The following is an 18426-nucleotide window of genomic DNA, read 5'->3' on the forward strand; positions in this document are numbered from 1 at the left end:
CTTATTTAGTACATGAAATTAAGCTTTATTGTTCTAACCTACTGTGGAATATCTTTGTGTGGTGTTTTCATTGTTTTCTTGTTTTAAAAATTGCACAATATTTACACATGCCTCTTGAGTTAAGCCTGCATGCTCTGTGCCAAGCTATCAGAGGGTGAGCACAGACTAATTATGGGTGTGTTTGTGCTTTACCCAGACTAGGATTAGGGTTACTGCTTGACCAGGCCTTCCAAACCAGCCAACAAGGAACACAATTTCTAACCTTTGTGATCAGCGTTGAGGAAGGGACTTGTGTTTATGCAGTACCATACAGTAAGTGGGCGTACTCTACCAATCCACATCCAAGACCAATTCAAATTCCAAACTCTACCCAATTAGCATTTTTGATTTTTTTCCCCAAAATCATGTCTCTGTCCGGTGGATCTACAACTGCGCCTGCAAAGGTGGAATTTGAGTTGTCCAACCTTGATGTTTACACTGTGGCCCAACCCAAAGAGATCTGCAAAGGATTTGGATTTCCTGCGAAGAGCACTACCATGAAGTTGAGGATGAGAAGCCTGAGGATGGCCCTTCAGAGGAAACACCTGCTGCCAAGAGGGTAGAAATGCTCCGTGAATTGGAGCTTCCTGCCAGGTCAGGGAGAAGTGTCCCTTCTCACGGCCTCGCCCTAGAGGAACTGGCTGAGAGGAGGGAGGAGAGGGAATTCAAGTTGCAGATGGCAAAATTGGAAATGGAGGAGGAGTAGGAGAAGAAAAGAGCTTTGGAGGAGTTGAGACTGGCCTTAGAGGAGCAAAAGATGGCCCATGAGCTCAGTCTCAGAGAGCTGGATTTGAGATCAAAACAGATTGATTTCAGCAGCAATGGTGGCAGCATACATGCAGTGTCCACTGTTGAAGGAGAAGATTTGGTGCCCACTTACTTCATGTACCTAGGGCCTGTAAATTGAATGCTACTATTGGGCTACAGCACTTATTCTGCCACCCACTAAAGTAGCTGTGTAAAGCACATTGCAGGTCTGCCACTGCAGCCTTGAGAGCAATTCAAAACTTTCATTTCAACCTGGCAAAAGAAACCTTTTGCCGGGCTTAAAAATTCATTTTTAATATTTATATCACCCCTAAGGTATGCCCTAAAGACTCATAGGGCAAGGTTCATGGTATTTCAAAAGTAGGATGTGTCTGTTAATGTTTTACATGTCCTGACAGGGAAAAAAAAACCTAAATTAATTTTTCATTGTAGTGAGGCTATCTCTCCTATAGATTAGCACTGGGTTACCTTACTTCGCGTAGTAAGTGAAAACGTAAGGTTGGCAACAGATAGAGAAATGCAGCTTCCACCCATTTGAATTGTAATTTAAAACACTCTTCAATGGTAAGGTCAGATTTTAGGTTTGTATTCTGGAAATGCCACTTTTAAGAAATTGCCATGTTTCTGCCTTACCCCATCCCAACATGCACAGATTGGCACTAGCTATTAGAATAGCACCTTCAGAACATCTCATCAGAACACTCCTTCACATGTGTAAGATTCAGAAAAAGGACTGTACTTGAACCCAGGATCCCCAGAAGTGACTCCAAGGGTCTGCTGGGTGACCTCCTGTTTGAGGTACAGTAACACAGCAAGTTTCCCCAGGCCTTCCTGCACCAGCCCAGCTGACCAGCACCAAGTGGACCTTCATGAGCCCTGCTGCTGGTCTCTGCTGGTGTGAGTCCATATCCCCAAAGGCTGCCCCCCCCCAGGTCCTGGACTCTTCGCTGGCATCAGAGCATACTCCTCCCACCTCCAGCCTGCAAAATCTGCCCTCATCAGGAAAATCCAGAAGCTAGGGGCTATTCATGATTTAGAGTGGGCTTCTTGCATCAGCAATAGTCACCACTTCTCCTGCCAGAACGAAGTTTCAATAGCAACCAGCTCTTTGTGCCAAAAGTGACTGACTGCATCTGCAGCCAATGTGAAGCTCCAGCACTGACTGCGCCTCTCAAAAACGACTAATTCCCCGTGGCTTCCCCCATTGCAAAGCTTCAGCGGAGGCTCCTCGCGTGGACATAGACTCATAGAAGATAAACTCTTCACCGAGACAAACCTGGTCCCTGTATCTAACCTGCTCTCCATCACAGACAGCCTAAACTTGCAATTTTAAGTCGGTCCAGCCAGTCCAGACATCCACGGGTGTGCTTTGTGCTTTGGGCACTATTTTCACCTAGAACTTTAAAAACTAATATCTCCTACTGATTTAATGTGTTGTCATTTGGTGTCATTTTATTTATTCATGTTTACTCTTTTTTTCTAAATTGGTTTGGGATTTTGCTTGTGGTATGTTTTCACTATATTCCTGTTTGAGCGCTGCATACATTCTTTACACAGTGCCTCTAAGTTGAGCCTGCTTTTGTGCCAAGCTACCAGAAGGCTAAGCACAGGTTATTTAGTTACTTTTGTGGTTCATCCTGACAATGTTTGTGTTTATTGATTGAATGAGGCTAATAACTCAGTTTCTGATACTGTACATTACAGAATTTAAAACAAAGAATGTTGATAGAATATATGCATGGGTGCCTATTGAGATACTGTATTGTACAGATTTTGATCCTGTAATAAGAGCAATGTGGATCTGGACAGAGCTCAGCCACCTTTGTTTCACCTATATGGCAGGTTGGCTTGTGGTTTTTCCAAGGCTGATACTAACATTTACTTTAAACATTATAGACTGAAATTAATGTACAACATTATGAGCTCAGCATAAAACCAGTGATCCAACTTACATGTTCCCAAAGTTACATACTGTTCCCACCCAGGATATTTACCTTCAACAAGCCTCACACCCAACGCCAGTTTAGTAGAGTATGTATAGTCTTAAATTAATTTCCCATTATTTTAGAATGCTTCAAACAGAACATTGTTCACTGGTAGTGTTGTTCACATCCATTTATCCCTTTTCAACAACAGCTCTAAACAACAATTATAGAGCTTGTCATTGTTTGGCTATTTATATTACCATACCCACACACAGAATATCACAAATTAATGCATATTAAAATAAATATTTTTGCTACTATATTATTTCCAAACCATATTTGTACTGTAACAGTTTTATCCTTCAGAAAAGGCCAACAGGCCTTGTAGGGTGAAAAACATGTTGGAAAATAGTCTTTTGAGATTTGCAAATTTGTAATCTGAAGGAACAAGAAGAAACTCTTTGCAGCAGCTGAGTAAGCACCTCTGTATTATATTAGAGCAGAAAGGTATGTTTTAAATCTCTGATATAAAGCGTGAATAAATTGGCGTTGGCATCCACACTGATTTAATCTGAACAATACAATACTGTGGGGTATAGGGCCTTACCTGTTACAGAGTTAAGAGACTCTGCTCAACTTCTACGTTACATTTTTATAACTAGTTAAAAAACATGGGCAATCTGACTATGGGACCCTTGATTCATAACACTACGTAATGATTACAGCTATGCTGATTTAACTGAGATTGATGAAAATATGTTGTATTATTTCAAGTCTACCTGCACCCCTTTGGGGGTGGATGTATTTGGAAGAATTGCAATTAATTAGATTGCACTAAGTAAATGTATTATATCATGAAACTGTAACATGAGTAAATTCAAAGTGTTAGCCTTCTCATGTGCAAACATGACAAATCTCAGAAGAAAAAAATAACGGAAAATATATATCTTTAAAAAAAGAAAAAAATATTTATTAGGGTTAAATTCTCAAATCTTAACTTAAAATATATAATTGCTAATTCAATATTAGAGTTGCTATAGTTCCAATTTGGAAGGTGATTATAGTTTTTCAATTATTTATGTATATTTGCATGAGCCAGTACACCTTCCAAGTGCAATATTGTTTAACTAAAAGGTAACTTTAATTTGAAAATTCTTGCACATTACCTTCAGGCACCATAACGGTTTCTAGAGGTGGAATGGTGGGTGCATTGTCGTTGATGTCCAAAACCTCTATTGTTACCTCGCTTGTGGTAGAAAGGTTCGGGTTTCCCTTATCCATTGCCTGAAGAATCAACCTACAAAAGAAAAAAATTACATGCATTTTTCATTGTATTTAGATTGCTGCATGCATAATTTGTAAAAACAAATAAGTACTAGATGTCAACATTTCTCTTTTGAGTTCACTGCTAAAACCACCGAATGCCAGGGAACCGAATACCATGGCTGCCCACACTTAACTTGCAATTCCTGTCTCTTTATCTCACTCTTTCAAGTACTCTTCATCCCCGCTTTCTCCCTTCATCACTGGTTTTCAACCATTTTCTTACTCCTTCTTCCCCTTTTTTCCCTGACTTTATCTCTCTTGTTGTGTGATTGCAAATAAATCCTAGTCCCTAAAAATGAGTACCAGAGTCCAGCATAAATTAAGCACTGGTCATATTTAAATTGATGTCCTCAATTAAACCTGTGCTTTTTCAACAGTTTGTTATTGTTTGCAATGTGCTCATGTGTTAATTAATTTCTATATCACACTTTCCAACTAACTCTTGCAGGTTTTCTTTAGCTATCTTCCTCCATTACAGTGCATATCACTTCTGTATTTTCTGTATGTGCCTTTTTGTTCGATCTTGTATATTTGCATTTACTGCTACTGAAATCCAAAAATGTCTCAGATGTCATTTTTAAATAAAAATATCTCTTAAGTACCTTGAAACTTAAGCATTTACTTATTGCACTACCAGAATATGGAGTTTTTCACATTGACCTACAAAATGTAAAATCCAGAAAATTGACTACCACTACATAGTTAAGGTAGGTGTACATATAAGTTAGTATATATAGATTTTGTATTATTACCTCATATCTAAATACATTTTGCTTAGAGCACTAGAGAAGATCGCTCTTTTTATTTCAAATCTTTTTTATTAAATTGTACAAACTGATAAGCACAATTACAAAGAATTACAAGGAGTACAAAAAATACAAAGTAAATAAAGAAAATAATAATAAATTCCTTAGTAAATAAGTAGGTTCCTCATCTGCCTTGCCATGGTGAGTCCATTAACGTTGTAGTAATGTACAAGCAGTTAGCTAAGTATAGGTATCACACAAGTGGTAGTACAATCACTTTGCAGTACAATTATAAGCAAGTATAGGTTGTACAGCTGCAGTAGGGGAAAGTATGATACAGTACAGGAATATGATTATAAATAACGCAAACATTAAGAATTGCCTAGTGTAAAAGAGAGTCGGTGCTGGACAAGCATCTGTTATCACATAAGAAGGGATGTGAGTATACTTCAGTACAACTGTATTAAGGAAATACAGGCTACACAACTGTATTAGTGATAAGTATAACACAGTACAGGAGTGTCATTATGAATAAAGTCTACATTAAGAATTACAATATGTGGAAATAAGTCTGCTTTTCACAGAGGGTCATATGAGAAAGAGAAGGCATCATGGGACTTCCACATTTTCCTGTGTGGTTTACGCCATGGAGAGGCTTGAAGAGCAACGTTATCTGCTCCTCTTAGGAAGGATAACCATTCTTGTCACATCTTAAATGAAACTTCTTTGGAGTTTTTCCACTTATTTAAAACAATTTTACATGCTAAAGTGAGCATAAGATCCAACAAGTAACGGTCATTTACGTCAGTGATCCTAGGGTCCAGAGCGCCTAGTATAACATAGGAAAATTCCCTAGGAGGGGTTACGTTGAAAGCCCTGCCTATACATTCATAAATCTTATCCCAGTATACTTTGAGTGTAGGATAATTGAAGAGCATATGGGCCAGGTTACCGACATGGGAGTTGCAGTTCCAGCAGGTAGGACTCTCACTGAGATTAAGTTTAAAAATTATTTCTGGTGTACAATATGTCCTATTAATTAACATCATTTTGGTTTGGGATAGTATTGAGGAGATTTTATCAAAAAAGGGGGGTGATATATATCTTTTCCCAGTAGAATGGGATATTGTTAGAGTTGTCTTCTGCTTCCCATTTTTCTTCACATTTCTTTTGAGATTTGTGAGGTTGAGGTGATAGGAGTTTATATATATTTTAGAAACTGTGTGTCCTTACTTTAGCAGCTGTGACATCTTTGAGAGTATTGACGGGTTGGAGGGTTTGATAGAGCATACCGTGAGGAGGGATTTTAGTTTTAAAAATGTACAAAAATCTATCGGATGTAGTCAGTGTCGAGACTGAAGTGTGGAGAAAGGGAAGGGTTCCCTCATAGAGGTCTTTGACTAGATTTATGCCATTTTTGGACCAATGCTCCCAATGGAACATCCCTCCTTCGATTCTCAAACTCAGGTTGTGCCAGAGGACAGGCTTGATTTATTCGTTTTTTTGGTGGAGAGGTGTTCCAGTCATAGCATGGCCCTTTTAGCAATGAGCAAAATGTACTTTGAGTGAGGAAGGGAGGATATATCCATGGTGAGGAGAGCAGGCAAGGGCATATCGTTGATGATTGATCTTTCTAACCAGACTGGTGTGTTATCAGTCGACGGAAGCAGCCAGTTAGATACCTGTTTACAGAGATATGAGATTTGATAGTTCCTGAAGTTCGGAAGGCCCAGACCACCTTTGTCTTTTGTTAATTTAAGTTTTTTCATAGATATTCTGTGTCTCTTATCTTGCCACAGGAATGTGTTACAAAGCTTATAGATTTTACATAGGAAATCATTTTAGAATGTCAGAGGTAACATGCTGGCTAGATAGTTGACAAGAGGAGTAATCATAATTTTTAATGTCTCAGCTCTTCCCCACCATGTTAAAAATGAAGGTGACCAGCCATCTAACAACGAAGAGATTTTTTTGAAGATGGCATTCTCGTTTGTTTGAAGGGTAGTGATCAGGTCCTTCATGAAATCCAAGCCTAGGTATTTAAAACCAGTGGCGGCTGGTGACCTTTAAAAGTGGCGTGGGCGCAAAATTATTGTCCTAATGCACCACAGCGTAGCGTGCAAGCCGGAAAAACCTACGGAGGGTTCGGGGGTTCTACCCCCGCAAAAATTTTGAAAAAAGACTGGACGAATGGTGCATTTTCAAACAAATTTGAGAAAGTAGGATGGTTAATAAAGCAATTTTGAAAGTGCAGGTATTACATTAATAAAGAGATGTCATATAAAATAAGCAGCTGCTTATTCAGTATATGTGTCTATGCTCTCCCAGTGCCCTTACATATCACACATCTGTATCTTTGCTCCCCCTGTGCTCTTACATATCACTCATCTGTAGCTTTGCTCTTCCTGTACTCTTACATATCACTCTTCGGTGTCTTTGATCTCCCTTTGCCCTTATACATTACACCTCTGTGTCTTTGCCTCTCCACGTGCCCTTACAGATCACTCCTCTGTACATTTTCTTTTTCCTGTGCCCATCCCTCCCAATACCCTTTGCCTTTATCTACCACTCCTAGATCCTTTGCTCTGTGTGCCCCTTCTGCATCAGTCACTGTGTCTTTCCCTCTCCTATCTGTTTCACTTTTGCCTTTAACTTTATCTCGTATCCATCGCTCTGTCCCTTGCTCTACTTGGGACCTTATAATAATCGGTTTGTCTCCGTCCTCTCCCTTTGCACTCATGCATCTCTCCAGAAAACTTAAATAAAACCATCATACTAAGGGGCCTGCAGGGCTAACCGTATCACCTGCCAAAAATGCATATATCCCACAGCACTCAATCTTCAACCACCTCCTTCATCGCACTCTACGTCCTGTGACGCGTCCTCAGACCCCTCTGATCTGTCACAAATGACAAATAAAACACTCCTCCACAGAAGGTCCCAACAATACACCCTGCCTATCACTCATCCCCCACTGTGCAGCATGCTACTCACCTGAAAATGCGCTACCGCGCACTGCAACGGGATATGAAGCGTTATGTGAGTGACACAATAGCTACCTTATCTCTTCCTATCCATCACTTACCTATCACTCCTCTGCTTCCTTCCCTCCCGCTGTGTTGCCGCGCGCCTCTTTGTCATTGTGCCTCTCTAGCCTCCCCCGACCCTCTTGTCCTCTCATCTCCCTCCCTCAACGCCCTTCTCTCACCCTTCGCTCTTCTCATTCACCTCCTCTCACCCATCCATCACTTTATGTCACTTCTGACTCACTTGTAACCTTTCCTCTCAATGCTCCATGGCGTCTCCGTTTCAAGCTACTGTTTAGTTTCTTCCCTCTTTCTCTGCCCCTGTCTGCCCTCCTCTTTGTCTTTCCCTTTTCCATTTGACCCCCCGTCTAGTCTTTATTCTCCTCCGTCCATGTTGTCCCTTCCTGCTCACCCCTGTGTCACTTTTCCCCTCTCCAAATGTAACTCTTACCTCTGTGCCCATCCCACATAAGCGGTTACTCGCCCACAGCACAGTCCACTGCACCAGAGCTTCAGAGGTTCACCTTGGTACCGGGCGCCATCAACTCACATATTACTTTCTCACAAACGCACGTCTTAAGCGCAGTAACCCCACGTGCTGCCTCCTCCTTAAGGAAAGCACACAAACCACCATAAAGCCACTACTCCCCCACACTACACGCAGAAACACTGCACTGGTCACTGTTATATGGATGTGGATTACAAATATGGATTATTATTATAAATCCCCGTCACCACAGAACTCAAGTGCCCAGGTCCACACGTGGATAACTCGTCAAATTCACGTTTTTTCCTATGTATTCTGTGGCTGGTAGTCCTGTATCTCTAATTAACCGGGACTACAAGTCCCAGAATGAAAAGACTACATTTAGACTGTGTGTGCGCCTAGAGAAGTGTGAAACTTGTCAGCTCCGCACTCTTCCACCATGAAAGACATGACCCTGACACCCTCCCCTTCCTGCCTTTTGTGGAGGACCATTGCATCAGCCACCTTAACCCCCACACACTTTCTCCCTCCCCTACACCCATCCTCACCTTGCCTGAGAAACTATTCATCACCTCTTCAACAAAGACAGGGGCAGGCAGACAATAAGACGCTTGAAGAGGAGCAGGCACGCAGGAGAAGTGTGAGGGATGCGAGACATGCAGACAAAATGTGATGCGTGAGATAGGCAGCTTTAAATAGGTTAAGGTTTACTCCCCACAAAAAAAGTTTCAACGACGAATGTCACTTGCCATAAAAATGAGCGGGAACCTCAAATGTCATTGGAAAAATAAAGCAGCACAGAAAAATGTAGTTGTCGACTAAACCTTTCAAACGTGCGTCTGCATTTCATATAATGTGGGTATTTCTGAAATGTTAAAGTTGTTCCAACACACAGTCAAAAGTAAGGCTCCTAACAAGCATACAGAGACTGATCACCAATTTAACTCGTCCTCTGTAATCTGCATAATTTACTATGACGCAGTAATTGCAAAATTACAATGAAACGCACACTTCACATACCAAATCTGGGTATGAAGCTCAAATGCAATGCCAATATAAACACTGGACACACAGGCGATCACCTGATCAAAACGCCAAACACGTTCGTCTCCCTATAATCGACTATCGAATGGTGTATATTTGATCCTTGTGCAGTTAGCGAAAAGTAGTGCACAGCATACTATGAAAAGTCTTCTGGCAAAAGTTAACACATATCTAAATCAAAACAATCACACTTCAGATAACATTTCAACACAATAAAATGCCATTTACAATTAATTGGGCAATACTGTGAGATTTCCCTGCTTTGAGTACTTTTGGAAGTGGCAGTCCAAGCATATTTCAGAATATTTAAAATACAGAGACAGTTAAATATTAGGTGAAGAATCGAAAAATTAATCCATGCCAATACTTAAAATAACGGGCAAATGTGACGTTATTCACTCAAAAAAAGATATTGGTTCAAACTGAGCAGCACGCATATGATAAAATCACGCTTTTCATTTCAGTAAATTTACCACTGAAAACCTTAAATAAGGTTGTAGTATCACCGCCATACAAGTTAATACATAAATAGTGGTACTTTTGCTACCTCATGTGAAGAGTAAATCTAAACTGCGGCATTTACTCCTCACTTATTAACTCGCACACCGCATGCAAGCCCAGCAGATATGTTAAACACGGGTGAAATGGGGTCTCTCGCCACGCTTCTCATTCCTTCACATCTAAGACACCTAGCTGTTCCAGCGCTTTCAAGAAGGCAACGATGATCACCAGAACCACTATCATTCGCTCGCAGTACTCGGAGAGGGGGTGTTGGTTAGGGGATGGTCACGCGGGGAAGAAGATTAAGATAATGGCATTAGTGGCGCAACGCCCCAATGCCCCTAATGGACGAAGCACCACTGTTTAAACCATTTTGGCTGCCATAAGAGACCAGAGCTACTCATAACTTCTTTTCCTCCAAGTTGTTCAGGAGTTTCACCTCCGTCTTATCTTTATTCAACCTGTACCCAGATACTCTAGCAAAGTCATCGATTGAGGACATAAGTGCGGGGATAGCAGCTTACGCATTCTCAGAGACAACCAACACGTCGTCGGCATAAGCCGTAATTTTAACTGTACATTTGTTCAAGTGAATTACTGTAATTTGTTGATTGTTCCTAAGGTGGAAAAGGAAAGGTTCAATTGCAAGGAGGAATGGAGAGGGAGAGAGAGGGCAGCCTTGCCTTGTGCCCTGATGTAGTTTGAAGGAGGATGAGAGGCATCCTCCTGCTCTTACCCTGGCTGAGGGGTTAAAATATAGTGCCATTACCATGCGTTTAAAATGTTCAGCCAAATTAAATTTGGCTAGTGTTGCTTCCAAGTGGCTCAGTAACTTTGTTGAAAGCCTTCAATGTGTCCAATGTAATAGCGACTGTTGGTGAGTCAGTGAGTTTGGCTTTCTCTAGGACATGAGCGAGGATGCGAGTATTGTCACTAGATAGTCTGTTTTTTTAAGAACCCAACTTGTGACGAGTGAATGAGTTTATGTAAAAATATTTGAAGGCGTTTGGCGAGGATCATAGCGTAAATTTTGCAATCTAGGTTGATTAGTGAAATCGGTCTGTAGTTTTTAGGTTGGGAATTACAGCTATAATGGCCTCTGCTGGTGTCCCATTAATCTGGCCAGAGTCACTACATTCGTTAAACAGATTTAACAGTGGAGGAGTCAATGTAAAGGAGAAACACTCATAGAATTTGGCACCAAACCCATCAGGTCCCGGAGCTTTCCCTAATTTCAGGGCTCTTATTGAGCTTAAAATTTCTGACGTAGTAATGGGGCTGTTTATTTCTGTTTTTTTATCTTCAGAGAGGGCAGGTAATATACATTTATCTAAGTATTACTGTGTTTTTGTGTTATCTATATCCTGGTTCTTACTATACAGGTCTTTATAGAAATCCTTAAAGGTTTCCGCAATTTTGTCAGGGTCAGAGTGAGCCATACCATTTTTACACTTCAAAGAACATTGCCCTTTTTAACCTGTAAATCTCCACCCTACTCAAAGCCAAGAGCACTTGAGGAGGTAAGTGTGTGGGCACAGTGCAGATTCCGCCTTTTAGCTCTCAGTTCCAGTATAAATATATGTCGCTGTTATAGCAGAAATGTGAAAGGATTTTGGGGAGTGTGCAGCCACCAGCTTCCTCAGGATCTCTTTGTCAGGCCCTGGTTCATCTCTCAACGTTCTCCTTAACATTTCACTTCCTCTCCCTGTTACCCTTGGATTTCTCATCAAATCTCAGCCCCCACTCCCAGGTTTTGTTATCGGCATAGCACATTGTAAAACAGTCTTGTAAGGCACATACTACAAGCAAACAATGTAACACTATATAAACATTTAATTAACCAGATTGCTCCTTTTCTCTCTTCTTTGGGTAAACTTACTTCCTTTGCCAATTTACAGTTATCAGCAGACAAGGAAGAATTCAAATAAGTCTGTCTTTAATTAACTGAATTCAGGAGAGCTTAGACATTTTTTAGATTCATCACAAATCTGCAAAACAGACATAACGTATGGATTTGAATCGTTTTGGCTGTATATTATTTTGTTTTATTTCAAAAGTAAATCATTTATTTTTTATGTATCTGCAAAACAAGACCTCTTAATTCATGGAATTATTTGCATTGTAAGTTGTCATCTAATATTAATTTTCTCAATGAAAACACAACTGGCCACCATATAATGAATGACTACATTGATCTATATGTTAAGGAACTCTTTGGCGATGCACAATGTTGCTGCTGTATATTTATTAAAGAGGAAGGGGCCTGTTATCAAGAGTTATATTGCTGCTTTTTCGGCACATAACACCAAAAAAGAAGCAATTTCTTAAATCTTAATATCATCAAGGACATGCTAACAAGCGTTAGCACGTGTTTCCTTGCTACTTTGCATGTCAGCGATAAATATCGCTAACGACATGCAAAGTAGGCGTTCCTGAGCTAAACCACATGGAAATGCTCGCTGACACAGCTTCGCGATATTAGCAAGCCATGCAGCAGACCCGCAAAGTGATAATAAAAGTTGCACTAACGCGATTATCGCTCGTATTTAACGCCTGAATAAAACTTAACTTAACCATCTTGACAATGGTTGACAGGCTGAGTTCACACCTGCCTATTAGCAAGCTGTACATTAGTGCTGTGAAATCATCGCTGGATTTCATGCGCTATTCCTGTGAATCGCTCTCTATAGCTGGAATTACATCGCCTGTTAGCAAAACGTTGTTAATACGTCGCTAACACTGTGATGTAATCCAGCGATAGAGTAAATCGCGCTGAGAGCGATTTGCGATAATTATATCGCATCTCCTTGTCAATATGCCCCGAAGTGTTTATACACAATAATTGTTTCAGAAACATGTTGCACCATGCTGTGATGTTACAGCAGCTGACAACTGATTTGGTTGTCAAACACATTACAAGCTGCCTCCCAGGACTCCACAGCCCCAAAGGTAATGGGGGGACAGGTGCTGCCTTTACTGCTGTTTGCACACCTTTCACCTTGAACTGACTTCTACAGGGCAGAGGGAAGTGAAGGAAAAACGAATCAGGAGATCACACAAATTTTCATCTTCACAAATACTACCAGTGGAAATGACATTGCTCGGTTACTTCCTTTGAAGCCAAACTTACATTTTTGCTTCCAAGTAAAACTTTTCTTCCATCAAACTATCAGAACCCAGGTAATAAGTTTCTCAGTGGGGGCTCCTCCACTAAGGCAGAGGAGCGTCGCCCCACTGCCTGCAGCACTGCAAAAATGAAAAAATAAAATGATAAGAACGCAATGTTATTATCATTCTATTCTTCCGTACTCAGGCAGCTTTGTGGGCGGGGCTGACCTGCTCACAGAGCAGGGCAGGGGAGGAGTGGTTTGCCCATCCCATGTGAGTAAGAAAGTTTAGCCGGCCCTCCTGGGTTGGCCAAACACTCATGCGCACTTCGCATGTTCTCCATCCAGGCTGCACTACAGCCTGGGTGGAGAAAATGCCCCAGGCTTCCATTCGATGGCTGAGTGCGGAATAACTGCACTCAGACCAATTACAACGCTGCAGTTGCAGATTCTGAAGGTAGCCTAGGTGGGTGCTTCCTGATCCTACTTCTTGTTAAGCAGAAGGAAGGTAGAGAGGATGCAGAGCACCTAGGAGCGGCGGCGGCTGGCCAGCTAGCAGGCCGGCCAGCAGATAAGTGTTTCTTTACCCCCCTTCTCCTCCCCGCCACACTAACGCCAATTTGAAGCAGCCACCACTGAGGTTTCTTCATTCGAATCATTAGCATTAGTGTGTTCTTGTAACCCATTCTTTTACATACTAAATACTCTTTGTTTCTCTTTATGATCTTAATATTATGTCATTGTCTAGTATGCTGTGCGTGGTATTGTTGTATTACATTAATCAAAGGAGAATGAATCACTTGTCTATTAGTACCAGGGTATATAGGTTCTAAAAAACCCTCATTCACTATAGCTTTTTGGGTGGTATATTTGGATTCTCCACCTTATTAATAAAGTGAATAGCGTCATCATCGTGTCTTGACCGCCTGAGTTCCCAGTTCACCCGGGGGTCTTCACTCCTCCACCCGGAGGGAGACCATCTGGTTTATGACAGTCGTGAAAAAGATGTAGAACAAAAGTGAAAGTTAAAATTACCCCCTTTCCTGTTTACTGAGTTTAATTAGCGATGAAGTAGTAGGAACCGCCATGAAGACTGCAGCGGAGTGGAAACACATAATATGCTTGGCTGGACCGTGGCAGTCCTGTCAAATATATTGCAGCCTCAAGACCAATATGCCACCGCCAGGCATCTCTGATCCCTGATGGTTGCGGCAGTTCAATGGCGGTCCGAGCGTCCTAGTTGTAAAAGACTGGTGGGACCGCCGGTCTGGCAGTGGCTGAATCTCAAGAGCGAATTGGAGTCAAGGTTGGAGAATGATACGTGGGGGATCAACCTGGAAGGACTCAATCAGAAACTGGACAAATATAGCAAAGAACTTCAAGAGGGCAAATTAAACACTCGACAAAGAGGAGCCCGTGGTAGCATTTAGTTTGTAGATTTATTTCAGAGTCTATGACTGGGCTATGAACAGGTTACCATGTTTGATGTATCATTATATTTTGGAGGTGAGCGAGAATATATTTATACTAGAAAGGTGGACTTTCATTATTGAGTTGACTGGTACCACAATTTGAGTAATGGTTCATCTCATTCTACCGTATTTTGATTACAGGTTGGTTTTGATTGATTATACTCACCAGTATTATGTATCTTATACTGAATAGAATTATACGAGGTAGGCATGGTCATTTTCACCTCTATCTTAAGAGTGATTCATATTTGGTGATTTAACAATAAGTTAATTCTAATATGGACACTGAGACATGGAAGGTATTGTGCATGAATACATAAAAGCAAAACTGATTGCACACAGCCTTGAGTTGATCAGGTATAAAATGCAGAATGAAGTGGTATAAATGCCAGGAATGGTACACTAGAACACACAGTGCATGAAGGGTTGTTGGCCGTATAGGATATTCCTTGTATATTATAATTGTTTAAACATTGGTATTTCCTTTGGGTTTCAGATATGCCATTGAGGAAGAGACCTTGCAGTCCCGAAAACCATTGGGCATGAAAATGAATAGAAAATATTTGTTTTGATGTCGTACACAAAATATTATGTTTTCATATTGATGTTACATGATGTAAGGAATAAGGACCAGGTACTGGCAGTATGGTAACAAATTTAAGGAACTGATTATATATAATGAACAAGAAATAAATGTTAAAAAATGCAGAAATAAGCAAATTGAGGTTCAGATTTTGATTAATCTAGATTGAATTTTGGGTCTGAGTGAACCGTGCACATCGCATTGAAGTCTGTGTACTTGTTATATTTTGCTAGTTTGAGTAACGTGTGTCGACAGCACACGCAGCGGTGTAGCACCACTTTATTAACTTAAAAATATGTAATTTGAGGAGGATTAGCAGAAGGAGTGCACCTCTCAACAATAAAAGAGAGTAGTGGCTGGACCGCCACAGCTGCGCCCTCGCGAGTCTGGCAGTCCTTCAGGCCGTAGATGTCTACTCATCTGAAGTGCATGGCTGTGAGAAGTGTATTGCTTCAAGAGTGGCTCACAGTGTGTTCTTTGGACTTGGTGCATTCGCATGTAGGCATTCTACTCATGAAGGGGCAGTTGAAGAAGTGTGTGATACAGATGCCTATAGAAGCCTGTTAGCATTGTATTCTGAGAGCTATGTAGATCCTAATTTCGAGGAAAGACGGGTCTGTATTGCTTCGCTAACTGCTGAAGTGGACTTGTAGAACACAATCGAAACAAATGTATCTTTAGTAAGAGACATGAGGAGTTGATACGATGGCTTTCATTGATATGAATTCAATTGTTTTTGTGATGTAGATTTTAATTGCAATTGCCCACAGTAATTTGAAATGTATTTAAATTTCATCCAAAAGGTACTGTCAATAATTGAATAAGTTGACATTTTGCAATTCTCAAACTGAGCTACTAACCCTATTAGTGTGCCCAAACACAAATGTTGCAATAGCACGTTTCCAAAACAATGACCAATGTGTGTCTGTACTTTGAAAAACTGTCAAACGTTATTATATAAACACGAACAAGAGGCAGTAAAGAAAATCAAAAAAAGCAAACCTGTAAACTGAAACTATTTCACGATCCAAGATGGCGTTTGTTGCTAAAATGCCAGTTGATGAGTTGATTATAAATTCCTTATTTTCATTACCACTTATGATTGAATATTCAATTTCACCATTCCGTCCACTATCATCATCAATAGCAAACACCTGTAAGACAATGACAGTATTAGTTACACCAATAATGTGTTTTATTGTTTTTAATAAATATAATAATATTAAATGCTTGAACAGTATATAACGGTGCATTTTATTAACATATCTCCACATTGTGTGTTGTAAAATGTGTGTATTATCAGAAAACTCATTTTGACATATGCCCCCTAAAAATAACTTACTCGCTCAGTATGGAAAGTGAACTGTGTAGCACGAAGTGGTACTTGACTCTTTAATTGTGATTCTTATTGATTTTTTTGGCTGGATATATACGGACCATTAAGGGCAAGAATAATGGGGCAGTATTTGGAGCCATATATACCTAACATGGGTTCACAGAAAATGATGGATCAGTGGATAGAGTTGTCACTGCAATTAATTACTTTAAACCACCGAATGCCTTTGGACATTAGAATTTACGGGCAGATTTACAAGCCCCCTGCGCCCCTTTTGCGTCACTGTTAACATGGGAAAAGTGATGCAAAAGTGGTGCAAGGGGCTTGAAAATAAGCCCCTTAATGTATAATATTTTAAGCATTTTCCGTTTTAAGGAGCTGCTGTTATAATTTTTAATTCTTGCTCCATTCTTAGCAGCATGCATTACCATAAGACTGGAAAGTTCTTTATCAGTAATCCTTCTGCTTGACTTCTTACTATTGTCTGTCCTCTTACAAAATTATTTTGTAAGAGATTTTTCAATAAAATGAGCTAAAATAATGAACTACTTATCAAATGATCACAATACTATGCAATCACCGCGCTGGCCAAGATTACTTCTTCAAAACTGCATATAATTCACATACATCTGTCAAGACAGGCTGATACATTATATCTTATGTTTTTGGCGCTGCCCCAGCCTTGTAAATCTGGGGCAGCATAAAAAAGCAGTGGGTGTTGCAGTGGAATGCCCACAGAAACACACATTGCCCACCGCTTTGCCATAGTGGACTGCGGCGGAAAGGGGCATATTTACAAGGTGATGTTAAGCCATGTTAAGTGGCTTAGTACCACCTTGAAAATATGGGGAGTGGCGCAAGGCCACATGAGGCTCAAAAAAAGGGTCACTCCGGTGGCAAAAGGAACTTGTAAATATACCCCTGTGTATCTGTCATTTTGCTCTCCAGAAGATAGGTCTTTCCAACCTATAAAATAGGATTTTTCCATATAACCAAACTAGAACCTTGTGGTCTAGCAGTTTATATATACGTTGTTGTCCTCTAAGTTTCTAGGCCTGTGTGGGATGCAGTGTGTTCTCTTGCTTAGCTACTAGACACCAGATTAACCTACCCACCAGCCCAGTGTCAACCCAGAGTCTAGCATTCCGCCCAACAACTTAAAACTTATCTGTTACCCAGCACATTTATAAAGATAATTAACCACTCTCTTCTGTCAGCGAGATCCTCGTAATTCCCTTAGCACATCAGCACCTTTAGGAGCAACTGTGCACCTAAGACATATATAAATATACAAATAAATGCAACAAGTAACAAAAGGCAATATTTGCTTTGATAGCAGTAGCATACATGCTGTTTGCATGAACAGGGTTGGACTGGGACAAAAAATAGGCCCGGCCACTGAAATAAAAGTGGCCCCCATTAGCGAAGCAGATAGCAGATAGCTCAAAAGTGGCCCACATTTGTAAATCTGGACAGTTTTGAACTTGCAAAGACAAGCTATATAGTTGTTTTGAAAGATATGGGAGACTTCATGGATTTGTGTTTGCTGCAGGTAATATTTGTTTTAATATCAGCGAAAGCTACAGTAAAAGCCTGCCCACCTGGCCATAAAACAGGCCCCCAAACTGCTACAAAAAACTGCCTGGTTACCTTATAGGCCAGTCTGACTCTGTGCGTGAAATTCATTGAAAGTGAAACCTCTTAATTTCAATAGGATTTTAAGTGTAGGGAGGAAGGAAGATGTTAAGCATTAGGAAGAGAGATTAATATAGGAATTTTAGCAAAATATTTCAAAGGTTTGCATTACTTAGTGGGTCATTACAACAGCGGAGAGCCCACCACCAACAGCCTGTCGGTGGCAGGCCCTCGACCATCACACTGTGGTTTTACACCCGCAAGATTATACTGGCGGGCGTAAACGTGGCAGCCGGAAAGGCCGACAGCTACGGTTCCGACAGGCGGTTATTTTCCGACCACCTTTCACAGCAGGGCATTGCCCTGCATTGTGGTACTGCCTGTCAGGCACTGCTGTCGGGATAATGATATCCCTTTTCGCCTGTAGTTTT

The 18426-nt window shown here is 40.7% G+C and overlaps 1 protein-coding gene across 1 annotated transcript in view; it reads right to left on the bottom strand.

Moving 5' to 3' along the window:
* DCHS2 (dachsous cadherin-related 2) overlaps positions 1-18426 on the bottom strand; it is a 932357-nt gene that overhangs the window by 139295 nt on the left and 774636 nt on the right. The window contains exons 18-19 of the mRNA XM_086962326.1: positions 16027-16178; positions 3899-4029 (exon numbers count right to left, since the gene is read on the bottom strand). Of these exons, the coding sequence (XP_086818452.1) occupies positions 3899-4029; positions 16027-16178 (283 nt within the window). The remainder of the gene's footprint in view (positions 1-3898; positions 4030-16026; positions 16179-18426) is intronic.

The sequence above is a fragment of the Lissotriton vulgaris genome, chromosome 3_1, assembly GCF_964263255.1.
Source record: "Lissotriton vulgaris chromosome 3_1, aLisVul1.2, whole genome shotgun sequence".
Lineage (NCBI taxonomy): Eukaryota > Metazoa > Chordata > Amphibia > Caudata > Salamandridae > Lissotriton > Lissotriton vulgaris.